Below are 26,939 nucleotides of genomic sequence, written 5' to 3' on the forward strand. Positions count from 1 at the left end.
ACAAAGCGTCAGACTCACTCTACAGCATCGCGTGGAAGTAATAACAACGCATCCTACGCGCATCGTCCGAGTACTAACGGTGCTCATCACTCAATGCGCTAGAAGGCGAGAAAATAGGAGCAGGTACGACGCCATTGAACTTAGTATCATCGTCCGAGAATGTTAATTATATATCAATACTTGAAATTCAGATCTCGGGACTAGTGCAAGCATCCGCTGAGTCTTGGTCAAGTCCATTGACAGGATTCTAAATATTCTCCTGGTGTCGTCATATTCCTACTTGCGATTGGCATTATGCGCTCTTGTTCCATGATTTATCTATTACGACTACTGAATCTTTTGTTACCTTGTATCCGCAGGTCCAACATTTTCGCTCCCCGACGGTCCGAGCTACACAAACTTGAACTTTCCATCTATTTAAGCAGCTTCCGCAGATGAGTAACTCATCACTCTAGACTCTGCAGACCTTTGTTTTATCGTGCTACGACCAAGGTAAGGTATTCTACTGTTATTTCACAGTTCACCCATCCTAAAGCTGTTTTTATATAGGTAAATATACCAGACGTCTGCATTATCGCGTGTTACGACTGAGAGTATTTATTTAATCTAGATCCGCACAACATTGCTATTGTTCTTATTGCTCGAATCCATAGTGAACACTAATTCTTGAAAACCTCCTGTCAAGCCACAAAAGGTAAATCTTGCATATGACCGAGGTTTCGACTGACAACAACTCTGTCCTACAGATTCCTCATGTCGCACATATTTGCTGCATTAACCGAGTCGATGCGCGTCCTTCGGTTTTGCAGAAATGGTCGAGTCCCCATCATATCGCGCCTTCCAGACGAGATTCTTTTGACAATCTTCAAACACTTCGAAGAAGAGAAGCGTCTCAATGGATACGATAGCCATGATGACGAATATGCAAGCGATGTCACCGGTGGTGTCCCTGCTTGTCTAGTAGTCACACACGTCTGCAGACACTGGCGCAAAGTCGCTCTCGAGTGCCCGACTCTTTGGACATTCATCAGTTCTACCTCTTTGCTTTGGCTAGATGTCATGCTTGAGAGGTCGCAGAAGGCTCCTTTGGTCGTCACCTATAATCCATTTTCGATCTCACTAGACAATTGCTTGGAGAAAGTCCTTTTACACCTGCCCCGCATCAAATACCTCGAATTACGCGCACACTCATATAATGTCGGTCGCGTGATGAATCTGTTATCATCTCAACCTGCACCGATGCTTGAAACATTCAAATTCTCGGTCGAATGTAACCTTCTTCCAACGGTGTCCATATCAAACACCATTTTCCAAGGACAAGCACCCCTACTTCGGCACCTCGATGTCGATTATTGCAATCCCAGATGGTCATCGTGCATTTTCGGTGGGCTTCGAGCTCTATGTGTAAGGAAAACGTCCTTACCAGACATCCTTTCTACTCTGCGATGTACACCCGTCCTGGAGCAGTTTATGCTCCAGCTCCAGTTACCAGAATCCGACCAATCAACGCTCATCGATAGAGTGCCACTCACTCGATTGAAAAATATAGTGCTAGACGGGACCTCGCTCCAAAATGCTGTGTCTCTCTTCGAACAGCTGGCCCTTCCCGTCGACGTCAAGATTGCTCTACAACTCTCATCGATTGAAGGGCCCCCAACCTTTGCTGATTTTTTTTCGGTCATGAATAAGCATCCTGATGGATCCGGTCCCGTTTTTCGGTCGCTGCGTGCCATTAAATTCAAGCCATGGCGTTTTTCTGTCCAGTTTAGCACGTCAATGGAGATCAATTCCGACTATTCCTGGAATCCTCAAGATGATGACATACGACTCTCGATCCAGTTCTACTATGAAGACGATGAAGTTCGGCCAAACGGCCCATCCGCTGAAAACATCATCTTCGATATATGTAATATCATCGCGCAACGCAAACGTCGAACCTTCTTTTCTGGGGAGTTCGAATCCATCAATGTGGAGGGGTGCCCAGACTTTATTGAAGGCTTAACCGCTGCGCTCCGGATTGAAGGGTAATCAAATGGGATGTATCCTTCGCTCCGTGTTTTGGAGCTCCTAGGTATCTCATTCGAAGGTGATGACCTTCGGGATGTCTTGAAAATGCGAGCCCAACATGATGTCCCCGTCCGCGACCTCCGCCTCAGACTATGCGATAATTTCACGGCTGATCAGGTAGAGCTTTTTCAGGAAGTGGTTGCAAACAAAATTGATTGCGATCAATTTACCCTTGATCATGCTTCGACTGTGGCTGTTCCGTTTCTTACTAGACTGGAGTTTTGATGTGTTTTGACTGTACTTACTAAGTTACTACGTTCCTATCGTCGACAGTTGTATCTGATGGTTTCCCCTCAGGCTAGGCAGACCTAACATACCCTGTACCAATATCATAATTAACTACGTCACGTGTTTCCCCGACTCCCACGTTAGCGGAGATGCTTTGTCGAACACATTGACAAACGAATTCCCATGCGTCAGCCGATACTTGGACAGAATCTTAACTTTATTCTCATCTGCTGAGTGCTCTACAGTTTTCGGCAAATACTCACCATCATGCTTTTGTCAGTAGCTGAGCGCTGAGTCTTATTACATGGATCTCACCGCTCTTGGACATCCAAACCTGCGTGACGGCAGTTCTACATCTGTTTTTTTTGTTTTCACTGCGATAAGGAATTTCTTGAAGCAATTGAATAGGCTGGTCCTCGGCTCATTCAATGTCGTCTTCAGCCTGGTCCTTTATTTGTGAGACACTACAGACTTCAAAGCACGTTGAAGGTACAACAATTCAGATGGTGAGTCTGAACAATGTTGGGTCTTGCAGAACCTAGCTGCTATTCGACCCTAAAGGGTTTCTGGACTAGGCTCAAGGCTCAGAGGAGAGGAAATATCATGAAAAACTACTGAAGACTCAGACTCATACTGATAACTGGTGAAAAGATAACTTCCTTATGTAAGCTACAAAAGTGCCAACATAAGGTAAGGTAAAAACAGTCTCTACAAGCCCAGCCAGAAATGAATCCCTACAACGTCAATATATATCCTCAACTTGAAATATGATGACATGTGGAACAGCACAAGCGATTGTAATTTTGGTGGCAGAAGTTGTTAGCGCTTTGGTCACGAGCATATGGTTACCATGGGGTGCAGGAGTAGGCATGGGCCTCATCAGCTTCCTATTTTGTGTTGCACGTATCATGGTTGCTGTGCTGCTAGTTATTTTGACCCCAACTGTAAGGCTACCTGTCTCCGTGAAGTCCAATGCTAACAGCTCGTTCAGATTTCAATAGGCGCAGGTGGTTGGGTAGCCTATGGCATACTGATCGTCCTTTGCTTTGTTTATCTTACATTGTTTCTGATTCTTGTTATTGAAGGTCATCGAAGCTGTTGTGCGCATTCTTGGTCGGGTCGGCTTTGATCACTCCAGATGGCCAGTCGATAGCGGATTGATTGGTGTGCTTTCTCTTCTCGGATGTTGCGGGCCATGGAGAGGTGGTCGCGAACGAAGACACTACAAAGCCACGGAAGTACGACATTCACCCGTGGCTCGAGACTCTTTCGCTGCACGTGATTCATCTCCCTATGTGCCACCCAACGCATCTTTCGCGCAGAAAGACAAAGGTTCCAGCTCCTCTCATCATTTGGGTGGGCCCCTGCCATCAGTATTGCGACCCGAGCCTGCTTTGCAGCCTTACAGAGAGGACAGCGATGATGATGCAGAAAGTGGTTACACAATGGGCACATGGCAGCCATTCCCAGGTCCAGGTCCTCGCAGCTCATACGACCGCACATCCATTAGTACACCTCCCCAACACTCCAATTCAAGTTTCTCCCACATCGGTGGCGGTCGCGCCCACTATGACTCACCATACGTGATTGCCAATGAGACTGGGGGGAGCTCAACTTTCTCATTCCCTACCATGGAACGCAAGCACAGTGGGCCGGTGTCTGTTGGCACACCAATGAAGACGATCTATGACGATGAAGAACTACCTACTCCAACTGCTTCCATAGCGAATGTTGCGCACCTTCCTGCGCTCATGGGCTCTGGACTACCTACTGGAGCAATGTTGCCACAGATGCGCACAAAGAGTCAGACAGCAGTTATTATTGGAGATGTGGCTGCATTGAATGCAACATCTGTAAATGCTCCTACGCAGGAGGAGCATCCTTCGATGGCGACCAAGACGAACAGCGGGGAATTGAACAACAGTGATCCTGACCAACCGAAAAGAGACATTGGTACAACATTTGAAGAAATCGTAGGCACAGTGAGGGTGATCGACTGGACAGTGGGGTGAGTGAGGTGGAGCCTGAAGGCAGTTCATCTCCCAAGGATTCTGGAAAGTCGTTCATCGTTATTCGGGCACGGAAGCCTCAATCATCACAACCCGATACTCATCCACACATTCACAAGGTTAGATACTCAATGGACGAAACTGGAGCAGGATCTTCTTCGCAAGCAAAATCTATGAAGCCATGAATCGACATTATAATGTGCATACACACCTTTTACGCTTTGTTCTTACCTTGTCCTACTTTGCATTTATGATGTACCACCTTGTGATTCTTACGGTACGCATCATCATCTTGCATATGTAATATTTATTGCGCTCATGTATCTGAACCACACTCTGGAACGAGCAGGCCAGAATCAGGAGTCGGGGACTGGTGCGCAAGCACCGTTACGATTGTCACCTTGCTTGCCAGGTCGTATGCCATCTGACAAAATCTGACGGACTGACTGCCAATAATATACAATAATAAATATCAATAAATGTTCAATGTGGCTGTATGTCATGACCTTACCGATCCAGTGTTCAAACGTTCAAGTTTGTGAACCATGTCACAACAGCTCAATTCCGCCCTGGATAAATTAAACCATCCACCGGCTGCCTCAAGGTGACCATACCGGAAAATATGGTCAGTCAACTTCCAATAGAACCGTGTATCTAGATTCCAATCGCTACCAGAGCTGGTGTGATACGTGCTCAAAAACCTACCTGTGTTACCGGACATGATGCCTGGGCTCACAATGATTGCATCTGAACCAGAAATATTTATATGGGAGTTGTAGGCTGCTTTGATAGTCCCAGATAAAAGCCGAAACAGTGCAGCATCTTCGCCAGACGGAGTGACTGGTGCTGGCTCCAAGCCGTCACCAAACGCAGTGGAAAGGGTCAAGGCGCCATATGAAGGCGCATCCTCATTGGAAACATAGCTACCAAAAGCCGTGTAAGACAGATTGAAGTTGTTTGCGAGAGATTTCAACAATTCGATGTTGCGCACTTTTGTGGCGGCAATAGAACTACAGACAAGATTAGACGTGTTAACGACAATACTATTCGTTTGCATCAAAAGTCCTACCTTTCTGTAGAAATCCGGTGATTCACAATGGCCCACGCCTGTTCTGGGAGAGCGTTTACCTTCACTCCACCGTCCACGAGATCGATAGCTTGAGTAGTGCCGACAAGACTCATGAAAGTACGGTCCTTAAAGAGTTCCTCCTGAGCGGCACGAAGCGCTTCATCGCAGTGCTCTGCATGCAACATGTGTTCCTTTAACGAGGAACTGACGCCTGGAGCGTATTGAGCCATGCATTGAGCGTTCCTGTAAGTCGGTGATCCTCTTGTCTACCGGAAAAATATCAGTGCTTCGTCACAGCCAGTCTCTTAAAACTCACCAAGTGGGTCTCGAAGGGGTTTTTCTCATACTGCACAAGGAGCTCTGCAAGCATACCGATGCTCTTGAAAAATCAGAGACGATTGGTGAATAATTGAGTACGAGAAAGCTCACTGTATGAGGTGGAGGAAGGCTAGAATGGCCACCGGGAGATGTAACTTTGATTTGGACGTTCAAGGTACCTTTCTCGGCAATTGCAGGTACTGCAATAACACGACCATATACCTCACCGTACCCGGCTGTCAACCAGAACCTCATTACTCATTGTGTTAGTCAGTCCAACAACAACTCACAGCCTTTGTCGAGAAGCATGGCAAAGGCATTTTCTCCAAATCTCTCTATCATTTCGGTAGCTAGGGAAGACGCACCCTTGAACCAAAATTCAATGTTAACGCGCTAATGTAACTGTACAGAGTTTTAGCAACTTACCCGTATTCCACTTACTTCCTCGTCAAATCCTGACGCGATCACAACTGTGCGAGTCGGCTTGAAGCCGTTCTCTAGCATAGATTCAATCGCAGACCTATGGAAATCAGTATACCTTTCTTGAACACTACAAGGACACAAACATGATCCCTAGACACAATCAATAAGTTCAGGAATAGAACTAGATGTTGGAACACTACTGATTAGACCGCTCTTATCATCGCACGACCCGTGACCCCAAAGACTCTCCCCTGCCAAGGTATCAGTTAAAAACATGCGACCCATCATGAAACTACTTTACAAACCATCAAAGTAACCGGAGAATGGAGGATGCTGCCATTCATTGATTGTCGTTTCTGACACAGGGACCACGTCTAGCGGTTGATGAGTCAATATAGATATGTATGATGCACAAACGAACTTACCCTGGTGAGCAGCGAGGAGGAGTGGCATCAAAGCACTGTCTGAGCCTTTCCATACGTATAACAGTCCGTATGTGTTGACTTTCGTAAGTTCCAAGTTTGAGTGACTGGCACACGATGTGAACTGGACAATGGCACAGTGCGGAAGAGTACGTACAGTAAAGGGAATGAGTCTTTCAGATAATCATGTAACGGGAAAAACTTCTCCCAAATGGGCTCTGTCACATCTCCCATGTCATCGAACGTTTCTGTGCTGAGAGCTGTATTTAGTGCAGATACTCAGCATATCGCAGGCGATAGTGTTGCCGAAGTCCGGTTCGGTCCGGTTCTTGGGGCAAATTTTCCGAACGCCGAACCGAACCATAGGTTCGGTTCAGCCATTTGGTCGAACCCTGGACCGAACGTCACTGAACGCGTTCGGGAGGTCCGGTTCGCGTTCGAACCAGGTTCGACTAAGCTTGGACCATCTGTTTGGTTGTATAGGCTTGAGACTATGAATTTTCATGTAATTTGAGTCGGACAGATAACGAAAAGACTCTATAATGCAAGGAGAACTCCTTTGTACAAAGATTGAATTCAAGTTGTCAAAATAAATACATTTTATTTGCCTGGTGCGCATAGTTCCCTCGTAAAACATATCTCAAACGGAATAGCATGTATGTTTGCAGTGTCTGAGAATGCAAGCATGTCAATCTTCGCTGCAGGATTCTCCGAAAGGTGGAAAGCACAGAATAAGAGTCGTGTTAATGAAGACAGACCGATTCACGACATGTTGACCGGGAGTCCAAGCCCACAGAATAAGAGCCGTGTTGATGAAGACAGACTGATTCGTGACATGTTGACCGGGAGTCCAAGCCCACAGAATAAGAGCCGTGTTGATGAAGACAGACTGATTCGTGACATGTTGACCGGGAGTCCAAGCCCACAGAATAAGAGCCGTGTTGATGAAGAGTGCCCGACAAGGAACATATCAGTCCCCCATCCAGAGTCGAGTCTACATGCGCAACGTACCAAATATCCATTATAGAGTGCATGCTTACACTGACTTATACTTATACAGACATGGATTGAACACCTACGCGAATTAATCGGACCTGCCAGTGTGCGAGTCACGGGTTGCAGTCTTCGTCGCACTTGCAGGAATGAGGTAGTTGTTCCAGATGATGTCCTTCAATGTCCTTCGTCACGCGATGTGCAAAGCCTGTAGTGAAAGGTGGTCGTCCACTATCGCATCATCACAACTGAAATAAGACGTACCTCCAATAGTGACAGGTCTCTACCTGAGACTCTCGAGGATGAACATGGTAACTTGCGGCAGCATTTCCTGATCAGCAAATGTCGGCACTGATCAAGAGTTATTTGAGTCAGTTGATGCACAAAGAAAAGGCATAACCTACACCGCGTACGCCCCACGACATGATCGAGTTCCTCTTGTACGCGAGCCTGCGCATCTGTGTGAGATTGCGAACACAGTCTACAACAGTTGTCAACTTAAGACACGATGCAATGTAAGAGCTCACCGTTTCAGAACCGGCGCCAAACATTGTTCCTAACCATTTGTGTTCGCACCGTGTCCAACTGCCCGTTATAGAGAGCATGTTCTTCTTTGTGCCATGCCTTCAGCTGACTCAGGTAGCCGAGGACGAATAACTTTCTTGCGTGGGAGGTGTGCTGAGGTGTGGTGCTTCGACACAGCGGAGATCTGACTCTGGCAAGCAAGAATGTGACGGTGCAGTCCTGTGTCACAGCGCGTCACCGTGACGACCACGGCAGGCGCAACAAGACCGCGTCAATTTCACCCGATGGCCCAAACCTGTGGTTCCAGACACATGCCTTTGCATATATGACACGTAGTAAATACTTACATATTCTTAAAAAAGTGTAAAGCCGACAAAAATTGAGAGGTTCGAACCCGTTCGAACCTATTCACTACCAGCCTGAACCCCGAACTTCTAGAAAGGTTCGGTTCTGAGTCTTGGCCGAACCTTGGACCGGACCATGCGTCCGGTTCGGAAAGGTTCAGGTTCGAACCGAGGTTCGGAACCGGACTGCGGCAGCACTAGCAGGCGAAACAAACACACGGAATTCGCACAGCTCCCCCAAGCCAGTCTATAGCTCTCGTTTTGAACTCTTCAGTACTGTACACGTGTTGAATACTTTCCCAGACCACTCCATTCTTCTCGGGAACAAGTTCGTCCACCTGAGGGCACAAATCTACGCCATTCTCGAGGGTGCCGATAGTGGAACCATTCAAGGGTCTTTTGACAGAGTATGTTGAAGCAGAGATTGCGAGTGCAGTGACGAGTGTGATCTTGAATACGATGGCCTTGGCCTTCGAAAGCTTCGTAGTGGATGTGCGGGCATTAACACCTGGAAGCTCGTCAGCTTTCTTTTCGACTAGATTGACTTGGGACATGTTATGCGACAGAAGCCTGCAAAGACAGGAAAGACCATTCTTCTTTCAAGCTGGAAACTGGATATCCCACTGGCTGATAACGACCGTTTTACGGGCCGTTTTAACAACTTGGTGCATGCACGTGAGTCACATTCCATGCACTTGTAAACAGTAGTAGTAGACTTTGAATACCCAGTTATCGGTCCCTACATCACTCATCGTTTGTCACATTAGTAAGCTTTCTACTCCTGTACTCGTACCATCATTACATCACTGAAACCCAGTGTTCCCCATAAACCATTATATACACATTATCATGTAGATAATAACCATATTCGGCTAAAATATGACAGTGCGAGATATATAGGCATATAAGTTGCATATAAGTGTTTAGAACGCTATCCCCTATGACCAATGATTGTCATGAATCGTGTTGTGACAAATACTAGTACTGTTTTGAAGTGATGAAACATGTTCAACGAAGTGTTTCTCATGTAGAATTTCTAGCACAGTGGCTCTCCTGCCCAATAAGTAACAAAAATATAAATTCTTGGCATCTGTACCATCATACAGACAATTGCTTCAAATACTGGTATTATGATATTACGGATTTTATACTTGATTAGCCAGGAAATCATATTGGATAGTATGCGAGTTATACAAAAACACTTGGTACAATACATGTGCTCTACCCCAATCTCATAACAATAACCGACGGAGGGAAACCACGACAGATATTGTGAGTGTCTTGAAGTCCAATGAAAGCAAGACATAGCGGTAGCTTGATGCCACTATTTCCATAAGCGGGGATTCGCACCAGGCATCACAGACTCGATAAAGTGCAGCGTTATAGGATCGAGTTTGGTAGTATAGAATCGAGCTCGGTGGTATAAGATCGAATTTGGCGGTACTTTAGAATGCGACGGGATCGAGTTTGGCCATAGAATCCAGTTTGTGGCCTTGGAAGAGGTTGGCCATGGGATCGAGTTCAAATGTGGGATCGAGTTCGGCCATATTGTCAAAGACCAGCCTTCGTTAGACAGAGTCTGACAGAAACATAGATCGTGGTGCTTGTTGCTGAACCATACCATTTGGTGCGACTCTCTGGACAGAGACTCAAGAAACTTGAAGGAAGTAGCGTTAACGAGTAACTAGAGGCAGAGTAGGCGATAGTGGGGGTTAAAAATAAAGTCAGAGTCGGATCCTTAATTATGAATGACCAGAATATATGCTCGACGAGCGGTGACTGAGGTCTTGACCTCCGCCAATGGAGTTGTACCTCATTCGTCTTGAGATCCGACAGTCAGAGTGTTTCGAAATAGGAAAAGAGGAATGGAGCCGGGTCGGAGCCGGGTAAGGCTGCAAGCTTCGGTGTCAGTGGTAGACAACAAAGACTGATGGAGAACTGAAACCATCCAGTTTGGGCGTCAGTTCAGGACAAATGACTCACAACTCGGACCGTATCAGTTCACTTTGAAGCAAAGCCAAATGCAGAATGGGCTTACCACGCAGCTCAAAACTTAAATGAGACCATTCCGAGCCTCCTGCTAAACTGAGGATAGTCCCAAGCCTTGGAGGAAACTGATTTCAAACCTGAGCTGTGAGCCCCGGCCCACATGCTGAATCGATGTCTGAGCTCCACCATGCCGTTCCCAACGCCACGAACACCATGCGCAAACGCCCAGCACACGTCAGCAACTGCTGACATGGCTCAGACGAATGCGGACGATGGACGAAAGCAGGAGAAGGGAAGAAGACAAGAACGAGAACGAGAACGAGAACGAGAACGAGAACGAGAACGAGAACGAGAGAGAGGAGATGGACGAGACAAGCAGGAAGACATCGAGTAATATGTAAAATTAAAATTAAAACGCACCATGCAGATGATGACGAGTGAGAACGAGCGTCGAGAGTGGGCTCGAGTCTGACACAGGAGACGGAGAAGTCCTGCATTATTTGTTGAATGACAGGGAGGGGAGGAAGTCTTCGTTCGGCGGGCTCGCTGGTGCTGGCGTGCCCTGTTGTTGTTGTTGTTGTTTTGTTGAGGCCTAAGGGACAAGAAGGATGACGGCGACGACCTGCCTGTGTTGATATACTTGGCAATAAGCTTGAGGTTGGGTTTGGGCTGTTCCCTTTTTTTCCGCCTAGGTCAGTATTGTTCAAGTTGTAGATGTTAGAACACTAGCCTGGAATCTGACATTGGGTTATAATCAGAATATAATGGTTTATCAGCGGGAAGCTAGATGAAGAAACGGACCAACACGCAATCATGTGACCCGTGTCGTAGATGCGCAATGTAAAACTTGGAACACTAGATTGGCGGTCGATATGGGTTTACATTGATTCGTCAAAACAAAAGGCAAAAGATAAAATAGGTAACACATCACGCATCTAAGCCGGTGCTATATACACCACGACATAGGCATATAAGGGGAAATCAGACATCGCCCAACTTATAAGGTGAGTATTGCCATATCATGCTTGTTGGTTTTCAGTGATGTAGTATGTCCGTCTGACTCCAACAGCACTTCATTTTAACTCTAATGGATGTACGTACGTTTTTCGATTTGAACTACTAATTGAACAGGTTTTAATCGCAACAGGGTTCAAATGCTCTGAACAAGTCCATGCAAAGCTTATGGTCCACCCACAGAAAAGCGAAGCTCAATCTAAATGCTCCTGCTCCGCTTTCGTCAAACACGCCTCTCGAGACCCCTCCTCTAGAAGATGCAGACCAACCACCCGGGTTAGAAAACCCAGGAACATCGATTCCTCCTACATCTTCCACAACACCTGCCACGAATGAAGTAACCTCGCCTGACATTCGTCCCCCTTCCTCGAAGCGAAAATTGCGTACAGCCCGCTCGACAGCAGAAGACAGCGGAAAACGACCGAAACTATCTGCCCTTCCCATGGCGAAGCATACACCCCCTGCTACTCGACTATCCGACCTAGGCGGTGTGGAAGGATGCGTGGAAAAGATGTTGGAGCTTGTTGCCATGCCCCTCGGTCATCCGGAAATCTATCTGCACACCGGTGTACAGCCTCCACGCGGTGTTTTGCTGCATGGCCCTCCGGGGTGTGGCAAGACCCTCCTAGCGAATGCAATAGCCGGGGTGAGTGCTACCACTGTTTCGTTTGTAATTCGACTGATCGTGTGCAGGAGCTGGGCGTTCCCTTCATCAGCATATCCGCTCCCTCCATCGTATCTGGCATGTCTGGAGAGTCGGAAAAGACGCTACGGGATACATTTGACGAGGCCAAGGTATATATCATAATATTCTGTATAATTCGTTAATACTAATCGTTACCTCCAGCGTGTTGCTCCTTGTCTGTTGTTCATCGACGAGATCGATGCTATCACTCCAAAACGAGAGAGTGCCCAGAGGGAGATGGAAAGACGCATAGTCGCGCAGTTCCTGACGTGCATGGATGGTAAGTTTAGATCATTTTTCTCTACCACGTCCTCTAACCTGACCGTACAGATATGTCTTGGGAGAAGACTGAAAATAAGCCGGTAATTGTCATTGGCGCCACAAACCGACCAGACTCGTTAGATGCTGCTCTTCGTCGCGCAGGCCGTTTCGACCACGAGATAAGCATGGGTGTTCCAGATGAAGAGGCACGAACCAAGTGAGTCCGTAGTGTCATACTATCGTTTGTTAGATTCAAGCTTTTGTAGAATTCTGCAAGTACTATGCGCAAAACTCCGGCTAGACGGCGACTTTAACTTTGCTGCCTTTGCCAAAGTGACGCCTGGCTACGTAGGCGCAGACCTATCAGCCTTAACAGGTGCAGCGGGCGTCATTGCTGTCAAACGCATCTTCAAACAACTCACAGACGGCACGCTCGTCCTACCGGAGGCATCAGAAAATGTCGGCCAAGATACTCCCATGGCAGTGGATGCGCCACCAACGCCCCCAGCCGATATCACGCCAAGTATAATACCATTTTTCTCTCTAGCATCCCAACTCCCTACTTCTTCCATCGCACACTTTCTCAGTGCACATCCCTCTCCCCTCACAGCCGCTCAGCTCGCCCCTCTCTGCATTACTTCGGACGATTTTTACGCCGCGCTACGTGAAGTTCAGCCTTCCTCCAAGCGAGAGGGTTTTGCAACTGTGCCAGACGTGACGTGGGCTGATATCGGCGCACTACATGGCACACGTGAAGAGTTACACATGGCAATTGTGCAGCCCATCAGGCGCCCTGAGCTGTTCAGTGCTGTGGGCATCGAAGCAGCGTGTGGTGTGCTGCTGTGGGGTCCGCCGGGATGTGGAAAGACCTTACTGGCGAAAGCTGTCGCAAATGAGTCCAGGGCAAATTTCATTAGCGTCAAGGGCCCTGAGCTTCTAAACAAGGTCAGTCAGGTTCTATCTCGAGTGAAAACATGCTAATGGGAGCGTAGTATGTCGGCGAGAGCGAGAGAGCTGTTAGACAGGTATTCTCTCGTGCCCGTGCTTCATCTCCCTGCGTGATCTTCTTCGACGAGCTAGACGCTCTCGTCCCTCGGAGAGATGAAAGCATGGTACACACGCCTTACTTTTCACTCCAATATCTATCTTACATTCCTATTTTCACAGTCAGAATCTTCCGCACGCGTCGTGAACACGCTACTCACAGAGCTAGATGGACTTGACTCCCGCAAAGCTGTCTACGTCATCGCCGCAACGAACCGTCCCGATATGATCGACCCGGCTATGGTTCGCCCAGGGCGTCTCGACAAGCTCCTCTACGTTGACCTACCAAGCGCTGACGAACGCGTCGAGATCGTACGGACGCTAGCGCGTAAAGTCCCATTCGCCCTTACAGAATCAGGTGGCGAGACAATTCTGCAACGCGCGGAGCACATCGTGCGGGAGAAATGTGATGGGTACAGCGGTGCGGACCTCGCAGCTGTCGTTCGGGAGGCAGGCGTTGTGGCGCTGAGACGTGTTCTCGGTGCGCTTGACCAGATGGATGACGGTGATGGAGGTTTGGTAGAGAATCAGCCGCGAGTAGTTGTCGTGTTGGAGGATTTCATTCGCGCTCAGGATAAGGTCAGTCCCAGCGTGTCTGCTGTGCAGCGGAGGAAGTATGAAGCGCTGCGAGCCAAGTTTGCTGGCCTTCCTGTGCGAACGGGGAAGGATGTCGATTAGAAGGGAGCTATTATAATGGGACGTTGCGAGAAAAATACCACGAGTCAAGATACAGGCAATCGATTCGTGAGTATTTGTAGACTCTACGTAGTATCTAATACAATGGCGATTGCTTTCAGTGTTCCATACTGCAGTCATGGTGCCAAATCCACCTCGACGGTTTCCGTAAAAGAATATATCATACATTTTATTCGTGATGAGAGTAAGAGTCCATTATGCAAGGATGTAGAATATCCACAAGCACTGATATGAGGACCGTTCGTTATGTCGCGATCTGGTTAGCATCGGTCAATTCGTTTGTCCTCTGACGTCCTTTCCTTGAGGGTACTATCTCCAGTTGATCTGAGCAACTGGCCAGACTGAGAATATAAAATTTCATCTACTGTGGCACAGCGTGTCGGTTCACCCACCTGATTGGTCTAGTAGCTAATGATAAACGCGCAGTTCGACTCTTCATGTCCCTGAGTGTAGTAGTCGTCCAACGGTGCAGTCGATTCCATGCTGTTTTTAGGTGTAGCTTTGGTAGGAAGCAAGTATTGTATATACCGGAAATTTGGAAAGGACCGTCCGTCCTGTCCATCCCGTCCGTCCCATCTGTACTGTCCGCATCGTCCTGGCCATCCAGAAACGTTTCAAAATGCTTTTTCGGAATGCTTCCGGAATTTATTGGAACTTCAATTCTCGCCACCAGGCGGCCTCCTGTGCGCTGCTCGTCGTCGTTTATCGTGTAGTCTCAAATTGATCCAATGCACTTCCCTCCATTCGTAAATGTTACACATTTGTCAGATGATAATTTTTCGTACCTTTTGCCACATAGTTTAAGATGTTTACTTTGATTCCTAGCTTTCGTAGTTAGCCTTAACGTTTATAGTTGAGCCGTCGACATACTTAAAGCATAAATGGCCAAATAAAAAAATCATTCATTCGATCATCGTCAGTAAAACCTCAACTTACCTTTTGACGGGTTATGCAGTGTTGAAGGAAAGGTCTCAGAGGCGCAAGGAAAGCGGCGCATAATACTACTCGTACGAGCAATTTTGAAGTCAACCTTGGCGGCCTGGGCATAAAATCATAGTAGCAATCGAAATAGCAGGATTACATAATTCCCGGAAGGGTACAGGTATATGTCTGCCGAATCGCGACGCGTCCTTGCGCTGCCGGACCCCGAGCCAATCGGCTTTGTCATGGATGACCCAGACGCCGAACATGCGCGTCAGAGGCCGAGTGATTTCGTCGACGGTGATCATGACGGCGCACAGTATTCAAGACTGTATATAAATCGCTGCATCCCACTCTGATGTTCTCTACTTGATCATCTTTCCTCCTGACTAACATGTACCCCTACTATCACCGCTACTACTTCCGTGGTCCATCGCGCATCGTCTGGTTCATCCTCGGCGCAGGTGCTGCTACTTTCTGGAATTGCAGTCGCCATATGCGCGAACACCGTGCACAGTACTTCCCTTGCGTCATGCAAGCACCTCGCGTAGAAGGGAGCGGCGAACAATCTACTCCCCCTGTCTACTCCAAGCCTGACGCTCCTGGGCCAGCACCTCAGGAACATAGGTGGAACTTCATCCATAGGAGTCAGCCTAACCGCAATGGTGATGGAACCGCGGGTTGGAATCAACGAGAGTGGGAGGAGGACAAGGAACGTCTCAAGGAGATTCAGAAGCGCGCCGAGGATGCGGTGAGTTGAACAAAACGATATACAGTTTCTCTCCTCATATCTGTTTCCTAAAGATGCTCGATATGTCGGAATCCACTCTAGAGTCCATCGTCTCTACCGTGGAAGCACTGAAAACCGTACGCCCTCCTGTTCATTCCCCAGATCCAGTTTCTCAGCATCAACCTGCAGAAACTCGCCCAACACAAGACCCAACGCGAACAAGAACGAAAAAACTACGAGGAAGAACTCGAGAGGCAAAAGAAAGAACCTCGTCGATATGTTTAAATCAAACAACTGTACACTACATTTGTACATCATCACCCCTCCCTCATTATCCTTTCAATTGGATTTTGAGATTGTGAATAACCACTAGATAATGATGCACGCTCACTCCCTGTTGACACTAATCGTTTAAAAGTTTCGCATAAGGGTATCACCGCAGGTATCCAGCTAAACCTGGTCATCCATGTGCATCCTTCGGACATATGCCGGAGCTTGAGGTTCGATCTTACCCTGCTCCTCAGCTAATTTGCCGCATTAATGACCATTCAAACATACACAACTAAGACACTTACGCGTAGCGTGCCAGAAGTAGATGATGAGGCCGACGACGACGACGCAGAAAGCAGGGAAGTATAGCCAGTATGGCGAATAGTGCTGCAAAAATATAAGTGCACATCAACCTCGCAGATACGTAACACTCACGAAAAGGAAGAGGCCTGTTGACATACAATCATCAGTCATCTTAAGAGAAGTAGCAAAGATAGTAGCGTACCAAAAATAAGACCATAAAAGTCACTCGTGAGCAGACTGATGTTGTAGAAAGGTGACGACGCCATGCGGTATAGCAGAGGAGCAACCGTGTAGAGGATAAACATTGCTGTCAACGAGTGTCAGCATGAGGATCAAGCTAAAATTTAGTAGAAACCAACCAACTGTGTAAGCAGCAAGAAAGCCAACTGAAGAACCCAATCAGCCAAAACCCACGTTATATCGTGCCAAAAATGACCCACTCGTAGCACCATTCCACGAGGCCGTAGTCATATCCACATGCTCCAAACTAGCAGCCTGGATCCCATTGATCAAGGTTCCCCACATACCAAGCTGGCCAACGACCTGCCAGGGTAAGATACGTAATCCTCCATTAAAGACGCCTCACTCACCTCATAAAGTGGCGATCTCCTCACAAAGAACTCTTCTGTGGCATTGGCTGATGACCATCGTCAATACGACAATTTGTTCGCCTAAAGAATAACTTACTAAAGCCATACAGTGTCGCTCCAACGATCATGAAAGCGTCGCCCTTTCCCTTGCTTAATGCAGGGTAGTTCTTGTCTGTGAGCATGTCTGAAGATACTAGCATGCCGAGTCCTCCGATACAAACTAGGATGCCCTGTGTGCACCTATTTAGACATGGAAATAGCTACACATTGGTGATTCCTCACCAACACCTGAGTCCAATGATACTTCGAACGCATGTACACCCAGCAAAAGAACAGGCAAACAGGAATGGCCCAACTAAGACAGATTCTGTGAGATGCAATATACATATGAGCGGCTGAGTACGACTCACGCATCGAGAAGCATGCAAGATAGTAGATCGGTATAGTTGTATGCCTGTTCGATAAGACACGGTAATTGATGCGATCGAAATGAGTGGAGATATACGCTTACCTTCACGACTAAGAAGTTACCCTCCACATCAGAGGCTGCGAGGATGAAATCTATAGGCTGTCAGAATCTCTTACCGGTGGGGATGATGATGATGTCACGAACATTTCCACCCATCCCTATATATCATCTGACCCCAACCCTTCAGACCATCTTCAATATTCATCTGTCGTCAACATCGACCAAGAAAAAAACGGACATACTTACATTTATATATCGTATACGGAGTGTAAACGAGAAACAACGAACAGTACCTGCAAGAACAAATATAGGCGTCACAGATCACCACAAGAATCAAGACACGCACAAGAACCATGTCTGTGTAGTCGGCAGCGACCAATTCCTAGATACCAGCTCTGTCGTCGTGATATTGGTTACTGTTATGCACAGAGAAACCACCTGTCCAGCCAACAACGAGAGTGTGAAGCGCCTAGTCCATAAACTCTTCCACCTAGTCCAGGAACTGCTCGTGAAAGCAGCTGGAGAAGAATAGTCGATCGGAGGGCGAACGGAGTTCCGAGGGAGGTCGCTTGTGTGTACGACTGATGGCGCTGATCCCGTATCCTCAAAATCGCGCTTGTGATCAAGAGACTCGGACATGGTGTCTCTAGTAGTACTGCGATCGTCGACACTTGGTCCTGGAATTGAGAACATCGAGCTTTTTATGGGCCCTCAGGCTTTCACTGATTGCACACACCCAGATGGCAGCTCAGGAACGTGTGAGACAGAACCCACCTGGACATGTACTTTGCCAGGTGGCAGCGCGTGGTACCTTTCATTTTTTTAATGGGGGTAGTGTCAACCAATCAAATTCGTTTGCTGGTTTATAGCGGTGTTCTTAGTGTCCTGTTATAGCCTATAGGCAGCCACGGGAAGACAGTGTATGTAGTATGGACTACACTGGGCACATGATTGGCGACCCTCTTGTCAAACTATATCAGAGAAAACGCAGCGGCACTCTGTGATATTGCCAATGTCCATAATGATCGCATGTGCCTGACATATCCCAAACAGTTGAACTGGGCCCTACTAAGCCGAATGCCATGTGCCAAGCATTGCAACCTGGCAAATGTCAATGATCTCACAGCCCCAGGTACCTTGAACTTTCTCTAACATGTCATTGCCTTCTCGTGTATAAACGTCCATGACGATTAACTCGTCTGAATTTGATCCGCTCGACGACAGCAGGCAGGTTCAAATCGGTAATCTCAAAACGACCGCTAGTCTATTATATTATAATAGGCTATCGTTTATCCGCAAAGAAACGCTAAGAAGGCATACGTTAACTCGCAGCACACAGAAAAAAATACCGCATCACTCACCTTCAAATGTCGCAACTGCCACGTGCACGTAGCAATAAGCACTCCAATCTGTAACACGCTATACCAAACAGCCTTCGAATTCGTATTCTCACTCAAGTTTCGGAAATCCGCCTCCCTCTCCCGCTGGTACTGCTGTTCCCTCCGAATTTCGTCAAGTTTTTGGTTGAGGTCGCGAAGTTTGCTGGAAAGTTCGCCGATGTGAGTACGGTCGCTCTCGATGTCTGGTTTCGTGGATCCTACGACGATGTCGAGATAGAGCTTGATGTGCGTGCTTGACCACCACGATGTGTAGTTGGTGGAGATGCAAATGGAGTGGTCGCCTGCTTCGTGGGATGTGAATGTGAAGCGACCGTCAGATGGACCTCTCGTCTTTGTGACGACGTGCGATGTTTCCATTTCCTATTGGCAAAAACTGCGTATGAGACGTGTTGTCGTAAAGGCGCCTTTGGGACGTACCTCCACTTCAACTATGATACCTAGTTCCTCATTCAGAATGTATTGTTGTGTGCCGTCACTCCACTCTAACGCTCTGTAGTGCCCTATGACGGAAGGTAAGACATTCGAGCTGCTCCTGACCGGTGACGAAGACGCTTACCCTCGACCACCGTGTCTGATGGTAGCTCTTCCACAAAACATCGCTTTTCGTTTGCATCCAAGTAAAAATGAAGAGCATTGACTGTCGTTATTAAGAGAAAGAAAAAGGGCAGAAGCACCGAGAGGCGAAACGCGAACATGTTGTTCGGCGAGCGGATGAAGTTCAGGAAGAAGATTGGTGGTCACGTGTGGCATACTCAGAAATTTCACGTCCTGCGAATCATTTCATCATTCATACCATGGCTCCCGCACGTTTTCAACCGTCGTCTATCAAAAACAAGATAAAAAGAGAAGAGGTTACGCGCAAGCTGAAAAAGAGCAAAAACCAGGCCAAACTACAGAAAAGGCTTGATCAGGCCAAGGTCGAAGCCAATGACCCGGCAGCAAAGAAAGTACGTGTAACGATCCATCTGTACCTCCTTTCGCAGCTGACTTTGCATCAGAAACGTATTTCAGAAAATGTGCCTCGCACGCTCGATAATACCCGCGAGGCAGACCCAGCTATGCTCTCTGCAGCTGGCCCTTCGTCTGCCCAGCATGTGGAATTTTCTAATGATATCGCATCCGATCCTTTTGCGGACTATTTCAACTTCACGCAGGATCCAACCATCCCCCCGAAGGTTCTCATTACAACCTCTGCAAAAGCATCGAAGGGCACCTATGAGTTTTGTGATGAGTTGGTAGGAGTATTTCCAGGTGCCGAATTTATACGGCGGAAAAAGGGAAAAGGCTTTGAGATGGGTCGAATAGCCGGTTGGGCTGCTGGTCGTGGTTATAAGCATCTGCTTGTTGTGAACGAGGATATGAAGAAGCCAAGTTTGTTGTTTCGGCCATCTTTGCTACGGAAGACTCATGCATTGTCCAGACGCTATCACCTTGGTGTATCTCCCTAATGGTCCCATGGCTTATTTCAAACTTACATCTATAGAACTCACAAAACAGATATATGTGAGCTCGCCTTCCATCTCATCACTGGTGCAGAAATAACGCACCTGTATTCAGGGTCACGCAAGAGCAACACCACACAACCCCGAGCTCGTTCTCAATAATTTCTCAACTACTCTGGGACACAATGTTGGACGAATGTTCCAGACTTTATTCCCGCCATTACCTGAATTCCAGGGGCGACAAGTAGTCGCGCTTCACAACCAGCGTGACTTTTTGTTTTTCAGACGTCATCGGTAAGGGTGATCACAAGAATTGAATGAATAGGCTTCTCAACCGAAACGATTAGGTATGCTTTCCGCTCGCCTGAGAAAGTGGCTCTACAAGAAATCGGGCCTCGCTTCACTCTGAAACTTCGATGGCTCAAAAGAGGGCTGCCAGCAGTTCAAAACTTTGGGGCATCGCCGGATGCCCTAGAGATCAGTGTCGGGACCGAGGAGTTGCCTGGACCTTCAGAAGAAACGCCCATACCAGAACAAGACGAGGAATCGGAGATGAGGCCGCTTGAGCCCGTCCCAGTGAGCAACCCTCCGAAAGATAACGAATATATCTGGCGTTGGAAGGTAACATGCTGTCCACTTGTCCACGAACATTGTGCTAATTGTTCTGTAGCCTGAGCTTGAGACGACAAGAAAAACATTTTTCTTATGATGCAAAATATCAATATCTCTCTTTGGAACAGTGGAAGATCCTTAGGAGATTATAGTACTTGTTGTAGTTCGTATCACAATCGGTTTGGATTGTCAATGATCCCTGTTAGTCCATCTGTGATACTGCGAAATAAGAGCAACGAAAAAATCATTATCTGAGATCTGAGATATTACACGATGACTATTTGACATCACAACATTTTGTCAACGAAGTTATTTGCTTCGCTTTGTACGGCTCTTGCACAATATTTTGTCATGCCTACTCCGTCGCCTTCGAATTCGCCACAGGATAATGTGAAGCCTGCGGATTATAAAGATGTTTTTGCTGTATGTCCTTCCCGCGTTGTCATCTCAAACTAGTCGTCCGCATTCACGGTAATGACAGGCCCGACAATCATACACCCAACATACAGAGTGCGTTTCCTTCTTGCACACCCTCCTTCCTCAATAAACTTGTTGTATCGGTGCTCAGTCCATGCGAACAAGCAGCAAAAGCATCTTTAAGCTGCATGGACCGCAACGACTATAACCGGGACAATTGTATGGACTTCTTCCAGGCATATAGGGACTGTAAGAAGGCGTGGGTGAGAGACTGGCATCCCTATCAAGTCTGTGAAACCTTTGTGCTGACCATGTTCTAGCTGGAGCAGAGACGTGAGGATCGTAGAGCTGGTCGACCTACCCCTATATGAACTGCGTCAAAGTGCCTGGCACAATATTGATTGATATGCACATCGTCATTTTTACTTGGGAGACGGTTTTTTGCGCGGCATGATTTATCGTGAAGACGGCTCGAATTTTCTAGTGCGCACGACAGGCTTTTTTAACAGCAACAAAGGGCATATATGCAACTACAGCCCGAAGCAAGTCCTTAGAACATAAATTGTATTCGAAGCGAATAGTATTAACCATGCCACATCATTGCATGTACAAAATGAATGTAACAAGACCGTGAAATAAGTATACATCACGAGAGGAGATAAATGAGCCAGTGTCGTACTGGTAAATGAGAATACAAATCGAAGCAGACTTCTCTGTAAAGAAGGATATTATATGCTAGCGAAGTAAGTCCGTGATGAGATGATGAGTTCGACGTCTGTCTCGTAAAAGTCAAGAGAAAAACAAATCGAAGTAAGAAACGAAAGCCCTACATGCCAGGGATGAGTCTATGATGAAACTGACCAGTCGAGTGAGAATACAGATCAAAGAGGCAGCAGAGTAGGAAACGCGAAGCAACCTATTCTTATAGATGCGCGCGTGAGCGTGGCGGTAGCCTATATAGTAGAATGTCGTGTAGTGGGGGGTAGTGAAGACCGATTAGTTTGTCGTCAAAAGTGGGTCGAAGGGGACCTCTGGTGTCTATCGCGACGTGGTGTAGTATGTGTAGACTGGAAGTGGCCTTCGACTTCTTGGGCGGTGAAGCTCCGGGTCGTAGGGGACAGAAGGAGGCCGTCGTCCGGATTGGTCGTAGGGGACCTGATATCGGAGGGTAGTTGTGTTACCAGTAGCGCGGAGGTGGTCTTGAATCACTTGGGTGAGGGTGTGCCCAGACCGTAGGGTTTAGTGAGAAAGGCCAATACATCTGGCTCCGCGTGGATGTCGAAGCAGACTAGTTGCGAGAGGATCCAGCTTGAAGTGTGGGATGGCGTGCTTCGTAACCAGTATCAGAGGCTTCAGCTTCGAGGTGGAAGACGGGCGATCTCCGAGAGACAGCGCCTCCATCTTTCGAGTCAGCGCATCGATGGCACAGCTGGGTTCAGGAAAAACGACGCCAGGATCGGTGGATGGAATATCAGAGAGAGAGCGCGCCTCCAAACGTCGGGCCAATGCGTCCACAGAGTATGCGGGTGCAGGAAGCGGAGCACAATGGACGGTAGATACCTTGTGGCGGTGATCGACTAGAATGAGTGGTCGAAGCTTGGAAAGACGAGGCGGGTCATCGAGAGTGAGAGCTGTCATTTTGGCAATTAGAGTGACAAACGTAGGTTCTAGTGCATGGTCCTTCTGAGGCTGTGGCTCAGAACGATCGTCCTAGAGATTCGAACGTCAGGCAATGTGGAGTTCGATGATATGCTGTGTCTTACCTGGTGGATAGTGCGTTCGTCACAAAACGACTCACAGTCGTTGGCATCCGAGGCATCATCGTCCGAGAAGACGTGAGTAATCGAGTCGTCGTCATGGGATACAAGAGTGGTGCTGGAATCGATAGAAAGGCGTTTGCAGTAGAGGTCCGGTGAAGCGAGAGTAATGCAAGGCGTACAAATATCAGGACCGGTGATTGGAGCGGACGTTATTTCCGTCGATTCGATTAAACGCAATAGAGATGGATTCAGAGATGGCTGCAAATGATAAGGTTCTACGGTGGTCTTTTCATTGGGCGTGCAAGTATAAATTGGGACGGATATTGTTTCCGCCGATTCGATTAAATGTGATTGAGACGGAGACAGAAATGGCTGCAAATGAGATGGTTTGACAGGCTGAGGTGCGAGGGAGATGGTGGTGTCATTAATGGATGGAAGAGAGTCGTCGTCGTCATCCTTTGAAGTGGCGGGCCTATGCTTGGGCTCGTTGCTAAGGATCCTCTGTGCAGCTTTGTCGGCGGCGAGAACCAGCGTAATCGTCGACAAGCAGACAGAGTATACAACGAGGCCAGCGGAAGCCTCCCCTGCTTTAGACAGGACCTGAGCGGTATTATCGACGACAGCCCGTTTGAAGCAAGAGACCGAAAGGAAGCCAGTGACGGCGACGCGGGCAGTGATGGTCATGGCTGTAGAGAGTGTCATAATGGCAGATGGTGGTTGGGAAGAATGAAGATCGTAAGAATATGCTGGTACAGGTAGACAAGGATAAACTGAGAGAGAAATATTGGCGACGCCGTATTTATACTCCTGGAATTTCCCTAGAGAATTAAAGTTTGTATGGGGAGATAAACAGACTCGATCGCGACGCGTTCGTCACGTGTTTGTAAAATCAACCACTATATATTAACAGAATTAGAGCAGAGTACATGCGCTCAGGTCCCCTTGCGCCACGCGCCTCCAGCTGCAAATGCTCCAGAGTGGGGCCGCCTTCCACATGTGTATCATTTCTGCCAGCTACCTTAGCACACAAAGTCTACAGCAACCGGTGAACGTGGTGTTGTGATGCCGCTACCATGTAGGAAGTAATCCCGCCGAAGCAGCCATATGGTGGAGAGAGGGGAGGGGTGAGCCGACAAAATGATAGTGATGGTCGAGGCACACACGATAAGCAAGTCATAAGTTCTTTGGGATGGCCATTCCGCATTTGCCACGCTGATACTTGCAGCCAACGCTTCTGTCAAGAAGTACTAGTCATCACTGGTGGTGCGACATGGCAGACCTCCTGTCGACTACGAGCGAAATGAGATGCATAAGCTCTTTGCGAATATGCCATCGCTAGTTACTATCTGTGTGATACGGGCCCGTAATTATCTACCACCGTTACGAATGAGAGGAGGGACACCACCAAACGCGATTGACGTAACCTATTGGTTGAGCAATGTCATTCTTCGACAGGATACATGACATTGACGATGCGTGCTGTCCAAGGGTGGCAGCGCATGTCATTCGCTCACGTACTGTGATTGAATGCTTTCTAAAGGTTTGAGTGAAAAACGGACTCAAGGAATCCGAGCTTGACAGACGGAATGAAGAGACTGGCGATTGATCAAACCCTCTATAATGACACCGTGAGACCATCGGGCAACACTGGAGCGATTATCGTATCACCATCGGGCACTTCATTGGAATGAAATCAAAGCATCTGTACGGAACAACATCAGAAACGGTACAGGACGTACATACGACTGAGCAACTAGATAATCACTTCCGACCTCCAAACAGGAGTGATCAATCAAGAGGTGGGGAGCGGAGGAGGAGCATCTGGCTGAGGGGCAAAGATCAGGTTAAGTGGGGGCGTCGTTTGACTATCCTCGTTCAAGACTGTAGCGATGATAGAGCGTCCAGCAAAGGACCGCCCAGCAAGCGCCTTGAGACCTGTCTGTGCACCTTCGGCATCAACATACTTGACATACACACGGCCAACACCCGCCGCTTCATCTGCGCGCTGAGCTTCAATCGCGGTCTGCTGTCCAGGCTCTCCAGGAGCCCATTTCGATTTGTCTTTCTTGACCGGCCGAGGAATGCGCAGATCTTCAACATTCCCGTATTTGGAGCATTCTTCTTTGACGTCCTCGTACAAGTCGCCATATTCGTCGTCATTGGTGAGATCGTCGGGAGTAACCATGTTGAGCATGAGAAGGATACGAGCATCGGCGTTGTTGCTTTCGCCAGCAGGCATGATAGGTCGAGGAATCTCTGGAAATTGGTCGTAAGGAAGGTTTGGAATCATCCCAGGTGTACCAGGTTTTGCGCCGACCGAGGCTCTCTGTACAACTAGATAGCGGTCTCCTAACTCCATGCCGTTCAAGCTTTGAATGGCAACGTCAGTAACAGAGGCATCCACATATTCGAAGAATGCAAAACCCTGCTCATGTAAACGATTAGATACAGGTTATCAGGATTGAGAAGCAGAAGAATACCTTGGATGGACCATTGCCATTTTCACGAACCAAGTTAAAGGCTTTGAGCTCGCCGAAACTCTTGAGCAACTCTTGTACCTGCTCCTCATTCAAGTAAGTAGGCAGGCCACCCACAAACACTTTGTTGATAGAGTCGGGGACGTTGGTTGAAACAACGCCTGGAACATGGACACTAGGAACAGTGATCTCAACACCACCGTAATCCTTGGGTCGCCGAATTTTAAGTGGACCATTGATGAATATGATACCGTCAAAGGCCATAGCAGCCGTTGCATCTTCTGCGCTGCGGAACTACAATGACATGAAGTCAAACATGCTCAGCACCGGCCAAAAGATGCACAAACCTCGACAAACGCATAGTTCTTCTCGTAATTACACTGAACTGCGAGGACAGGGTTTCCAGGGCCACCGGTCCCAATGTCCATTTCGATCATTTTGCTGTTGAAGAAGTCGGCAAGATTTTGCTCGTTCACCTCAGGTGTGATACTGCCAATGTAGAGGCGACGGGATTGCCGAGATAAGTTCGGGTTGCTGCCAATACCCATGCCAAAAGTCTGGACTGGAATTGGAGGTGGCAAACCAGCGATACCGAGGATGGGAGGAACTTGTGTGCGATTCGCTCCAGGAAGGTTGAAAAGACCTTTTAAAATGTGACATTTAGATACACTTGGAGAACTGGATGTTCAACCAACCTGTTTGTTTGGCTTGCATGGCGGAATATTGTTCGTATCCAGGAGCATGAACGTCCCATCCAGAAGCTTTGCGCCTCCGCTGAGTCAGAGGAACCGCACCCTCAGGTGTAGGGGACCTTCGCTCCGGAGTGCCAAGCCCATCCCGTCCCTTACGCCCGCCACGGCGAGGAGATCCTTCCTCACGACCTCGGCCATGCCGAAACTCGCGGTTCTCTTCGCGGTGTTCTCGGCGGCGGTCACCGTCGTGACCACTGCCACGCTTCCTGCGGTCATCGAAGTCACGACCACCGAAGTCACGGCGTCGGTCGTCTCGACGATCACCGAAATGTTCTCTGTTTCTGTCTCTGTCCCCTCTATCTCTGTGGCCATGGCCATCCCTGTCACGGTCCCTGTAATCGCGGTGTCCATCATCACGCCTCCGGCGGTCGCGTTCCTCACGGAAGCTGTGCTCTAGAGAAAGAAGAAAACCATGGGTAGTGAGTAACGTGTGATGCTGCTGGCGGGATCAGCAGTTCGGCGAGGAGGTGCATTTGCTGTATCCTAGCTAGCTAAAAAGGAAACATGGGGCAAAAAGAGGACGATTCTCATGGAACCATCATCTTTCACAGGAAAAATTCCAGGCAAAAGATGAAGCAAAGAACAGGTACCTCCAGCAGTGCCTCTCGAGGAATACAAGTCGGCTTTTGAGCGCCTACTCGTGAAAATGACGCATGAAGAATGAGAGACTAAACTCACCTGCTGTGTCTGCCATATTTGAGTCTTTTGC

The 26,939-nt window shown here is 47.9% G+C and overlaps 11 protein-coding genes across 11 annotated transcripts; 5 read left to right on the top strand and 6 right to left on the bottom strand.

Moving 5' to 3' along the window:
* The first annotated feature begins 623 nt into the window (after window positions 1–623).
* On the top strand, window positions 624–2,389 carry HD556DRAFT_1530045 (uncharacterized protein). The gene is made up of 2 exons (XM_041309441.1): window positions 624–694; window positions 747–2,389. The coding sequence occupies exon 2, from the start codon at window positions 754–756 to the stop codon at window positions 2,026–2,028; it is 1,275 nt and encodes a 424-aa protein (XP_041155475.1). The 5' UTR covers window positions 624–694; window positions 747–753; the 3' UTR covers window positions 2,029–2,389.
* A 1,710-nt stretch (window positions 2,390–4,099) lies between these two features.
* On the bottom strand, window positions 4,100–9,150 carry HD556DRAFT_1434081 (uncharacterized protein; the record flags this gene model as incomplete). The annotated part of the gene is made up of 15 exons (XM_041305289.1): window positions 4,100–4,224; window positions 4,896–4,958; window positions 5,010–5,314; window positions 5,374–5,639; window positions 5,690–5,752; window positions 5,803–5,927; window positions 5,982–6,057; window positions 6,118–6,211; window positions 6,258–6,264; window positions 6,315–6,365; window positions 6,420–6,488; window positions 6,540–6,660; window positions 6,690–6,789; window positions 8,618–8,794; window positions 9,083–9,150. The coding sequence occupies 15 exons, from the start codon at window positions 9,148–9,150 to the stop codon at window positions 4,100–4,102; spliced, it is 1,710 nt and encodes a 569-aa protein (XP_041155476.1).
* Window positions 9,151–11,558: 2,408 nt separating this feature from the next.
* Window positions 11,559–14,069, top strand: HD556DRAFT_1245511 (P-loop containing nucleoside triphosphate hydrolase protein; the record flags this gene model as incomplete). The annotated part of the gene is made up of 7 exons (XM_041298539.1): window positions 11,559–12,047; window positions 12,095–12,196; window positions 12,249–12,366; window positions 12,417–12,564; window positions 12,614–13,292; window positions 13,340–13,459; window positions 13,515–14,069. The coding sequence occupies 7 exons, from the start codon at window positions 11,559–11,561 to the stop codon at window positions 14,067–14,069; spliced, it is 2,211 nt and encodes a 736-aa protein (XP_041155477.1).
* A 545-nt stretch (window positions 14,070–14,614) lies between these two features.
* Window positions 14,615–15,169, bottom strand: HD556DRAFT_1404498 (uncharacterized protein). Its single transcript, XM_041303934.1, has 2 exons — window positions 15,025–15,169; window positions 14,615–14,908 (listed from the first exon to the last, which is right to left on the bottom strand). Exons 1-2 carry the CDS (start codon window positions 15,132–15,134, stop codon window positions 14,803–14,805), a joined length of 216 nt encoding a protein of 71 aa, XP_041155478.1. The 5' UTR covers window positions 15,135–15,169; the 3' UTR covers window positions 14,615–14,802.
* A 53-nt stretch (window positions 15,170–15,222) lies between these two features.
* Window positions 15,223–16,128, top strand: HD556DRAFT_1404502 (uncharacterized protein). The gene is made up of 3 exons (XM_041303935.1): window positions 15,223–15,759; window positions 15,813–15,875; window positions 15,928–16,128. Exons 1-3 carry the CDS (start codon window positions 15,403–15,405, stop codon window positions 16,021–16,023), a joined length of 516 nt encoding a protein of 171 aa, XP_041155479.1. The 5' UTR covers window positions 15,223–15,402; the 3' UTR covers window positions 16,024–16,128.
* HD556DRAFT_1404508 (DUF914-domain-containing protein) lies at window positions 16,129–18,203 on the bottom strand. The gene is made up of 14 exons (XM_041303936.1): window positions 17,717–18,203; window positions 17,617–17,663; window positions 17,515–17,562; window positions 17,413–17,462; window positions 17,312–17,355; window positions 17,184–17,256; window positions 16,999–17,131; window positions 16,902–16,948; window positions 16,752–16,854; window positions 16,671–16,697; window positions 16,514–16,618; window positions 16,444–16,457; window positions 16,314–16,395; window positions 16,129–16,262 (listed from the first exon to the last, which is right to left on the bottom strand). The coding sequence occupies exons 1-14, from the start codon at window positions 18,061–18,063 to the stop codon at window positions 16,189–16,191; spliced, it is 1,194 nt and encodes a 397-aa protein (XP_041155480.1). The 5' UTR covers window positions 18,064–18,203; the 3' UTR covers window positions 16,129–16,188.
* Window positions 18,204–19,543, bottom strand: HD556DRAFT_1404510 (emp24/gp25L/p24 family/GOLD-domain-containing protein). Its single transcript, XM_041303937.1, has 4 exons — window positions 19,327–19,543; window positions 19,188–19,270; window positions 18,732–19,130; window positions 18,204–18,676 (listed from the first exon to the last, which is right to left on the bottom strand). Exons 1-4 carry the CDS (start codon window positions 19,463–19,465, stop codon window positions 18,653–18,655), a joined length of 645 nt encoding a protein of 214 aa, XP_041155481.1. The 5' UTR covers window positions 19,466–19,543; the 3' UTR covers window positions 18,204–18,652.
* HD556DRAFT_1404514 (Brix-domain-containing protein) lies at window positions 19,544–21,062 on the top strand. The gene is made up of 6 exons (XM_041303938.1): window positions 19,544–19,717; window positions 19,769–20,141; window positions 20,191–20,273; window positions 20,328–20,506; window positions 20,560–20,833; window positions 20,883–21,062. Exons 1-6 carry the CDS (start codon window positions 19,565–19,567, stop codon window positions 20,919–20,921), a joined length of 1,101 nt encoding a protein of 366 aa, XP_041155482.1. The 5' UTR covers window positions 19,544–19,564; the 3' UTR covers window positions 20,922–21,062.
* A 113-nt stretch (window positions 21,063–21,175) lies between these two features.
* On the top strand, window positions 21,176–21,612 carry HD556DRAFT_1245395 (uncharacterized protein; the record flags this gene model as incomplete). The annotated part of the gene is made up of 4 exons (XM_041298529.1): window positions 21,176–21,247; window positions 21,306–21,334; window positions 21,393–21,504; window positions 21,562–21,612. 4 exons carry the CDS (start codon window positions 21,176–21,178, stop codon window positions 21,610–21,612), a joined length of 264 nt encoding a protein of 87 aa, XP_041155483.1.
* Window positions 21,613–22,020: 408 nt separating this feature from the next.
* On the bottom strand, window positions 22,021–23,787 carry HD556DRAFT_907000 (uncharacterized protein). The gene is made up of 2 exons (XM_041311995.1): window positions 23,005–23,787; window positions 22,021–22,951 (listed from the first exon to the last, which is right to left on the bottom strand). Exons 1-2 carry the CDS (start codon window positions 23,701–23,703, stop codon window positions 22,481–22,483), a joined length of 1,170 nt encoding a protein of 389 aa, XP_041155484.1. The 5' UTR covers window positions 23,704–23,787; the 3' UTR covers window positions 22,021–22,480.
* A 660-nt stretch (window positions 23,788–24,447) lies between these two features.
* HD556DRAFT_1499437 (uncharacterized protein) lies at window positions 24,448–26,703 on the bottom strand (the record flags this gene model as incomplete). The annotated part of the gene is made up of 5 exons (XM_041308932.1): window positions 24,448–25,426; window positions 25,482–25,772; window positions 25,826–26,121; window positions 26,174–26,621; window positions 26,659–26,703. The coding sequence occupies 5 exons, from the start codon at window positions 26,701–26,703 to the stop codon at window positions 24,794–24,796; spliced, it is 1,713 nt and encodes a 570-aa protein (XP_041155485.1). The 3' UTR covers window positions 24,448–24,793.
* Window positions 26,704–26,939: the final 236 nt, after the last annotated feature.

This window comes from Suillus plorans (genome assembly GCF_016647745.1).
Source record: "Suillus plorans strain S12 chromosome Unknown HD556scaffold_70, whole genome shotgun sequence".
NCBI classification, from domain to species: domain Eukaryota; kingdom Fungi; phylum Basidiomycota; class Agaricomycetes; order Boletales; family Suillaceae; genus Suillus; species Suillus plorans.

Bases quoted from the DNA above. Each gene is read 5' to 3' on its own strand.
- HD556DRAFT_1404498 (XM_041303934.1), bottom strand. From the start codon at position 15,134: ATGCCCAGGCCGCCAAGGTTGACTTCAAAATTGCTCGTACGAGTAGTA. The intron at 14,909-15,024 runs GGTAAGTTGAGG...TACGAAAGCTAG, and splicing joins CACTGCATAACCCGTCAAAA to GAATCAAAGTAAACATCTTA.
- HD556DRAFT_1404514 (XM_041303938.1), top strand. From the start codon at position 19,565: ATGGCTCCCGCACGTTTTCAACCGTCGTCTATCAAAAACAAGATAAAA. The intron at 19,718-19,768 runs GTACGTGTAACG...ACTTTGCATCAG, and splicing joins ATGACCCGGCAGCAAAGAAA to AAACGTATTTCAGAAAATGT. The intron at 20,142-20,190 runs GTTTGTTGTTTC...TGCATTGTCCAG, and splicing joins CGAGGATATGAAGAAGCCAA to ACGCTATCACCTTGGTGTAT.
- HD556DRAFT_1404508 (XM_041303936.1), bottom strand. From the start codon at position 18,063: ATGTTCTCAATTCCAGGACCAAGTGTCGACGATCGCAGTACTACTAGA. The intron at 17,563-17,616 runs GTAAGTATGTCC...TGAATATTGAAG, and splicing joins TCCGTATACGATATATAAAT to ATGGTCTGAAGGGTTGGGGT. The intron at 16,619-16,670 runs GTTGGTTTCTAC...ACTCGTTGACAG, and splicing joins TCTTGCTGCTTACACAGTTG to CAATGTTTATCCTCTACACG.
- HD556DRAFT_1404510 (XM_041303937.1), bottom strand. From the start codon at position 19,465: ATGTTCGCGTTTCGCCTCTCGGTGCTTCTGCCCTTTTTCTTTCTCTTA. The intron at 19,271-19,326 runs GTAAGCGTCTTC...CTTCCGTCATAG, and splicing joins ATCAGACACGGTGGTCGAGG to GGCACTACAGAGCGTTAGAG. The intron at 18,677-18,731 runs GTGAGTGATGCG...ATGCCTTCTTAG, and splicing joins GGCAGTTGCGACATTTGAAG to CGTTTCTTTGCGGATAAACG.
- HD556DRAFT_1404502 (XM_041303935.1), top strand. From the start codon at position 15,403: ATGTACCCCTACTATCACCGCTACTACTTCCGTGGTCCATCGCGCATC. The intron at 15,760-15,812 runs GTGAGTTGAACA...TGTTTCCTAAAG, and splicing joins AGAAGCGCGCCGAGGATGCG to ATGCTCGATATGTCGGAATC. The intron at 15,876-15,927 runs GTACGCCCTCCT...ATCAACCTGCAG, and splicing joins CCGTGGAAGCACTGAAAACC to AAACTCGCCCAACACAAGAC.
- HD556DRAFT_1530045 (XM_041309441.1), top strand. From the start codon at position 754: ATGTCGCACATATTTGCTGCATTAACCGAGTCGATGCGCGTCCTTCGG.
- HD556DRAFT_907000 (XM_041311995.1), bottom strand. From the start codon at position 23,703: ATGACACTCTCTACAGCCATGACCATCACTGCCCGCGTCGCCGTCACT. The intron at 22,952-23,004 runs GTAAGACACAGC...TCGAATCTCTAG, and splicing joins ACGAACGCACTATCCACCAG to GACGATCGTTCTGAGCCACA.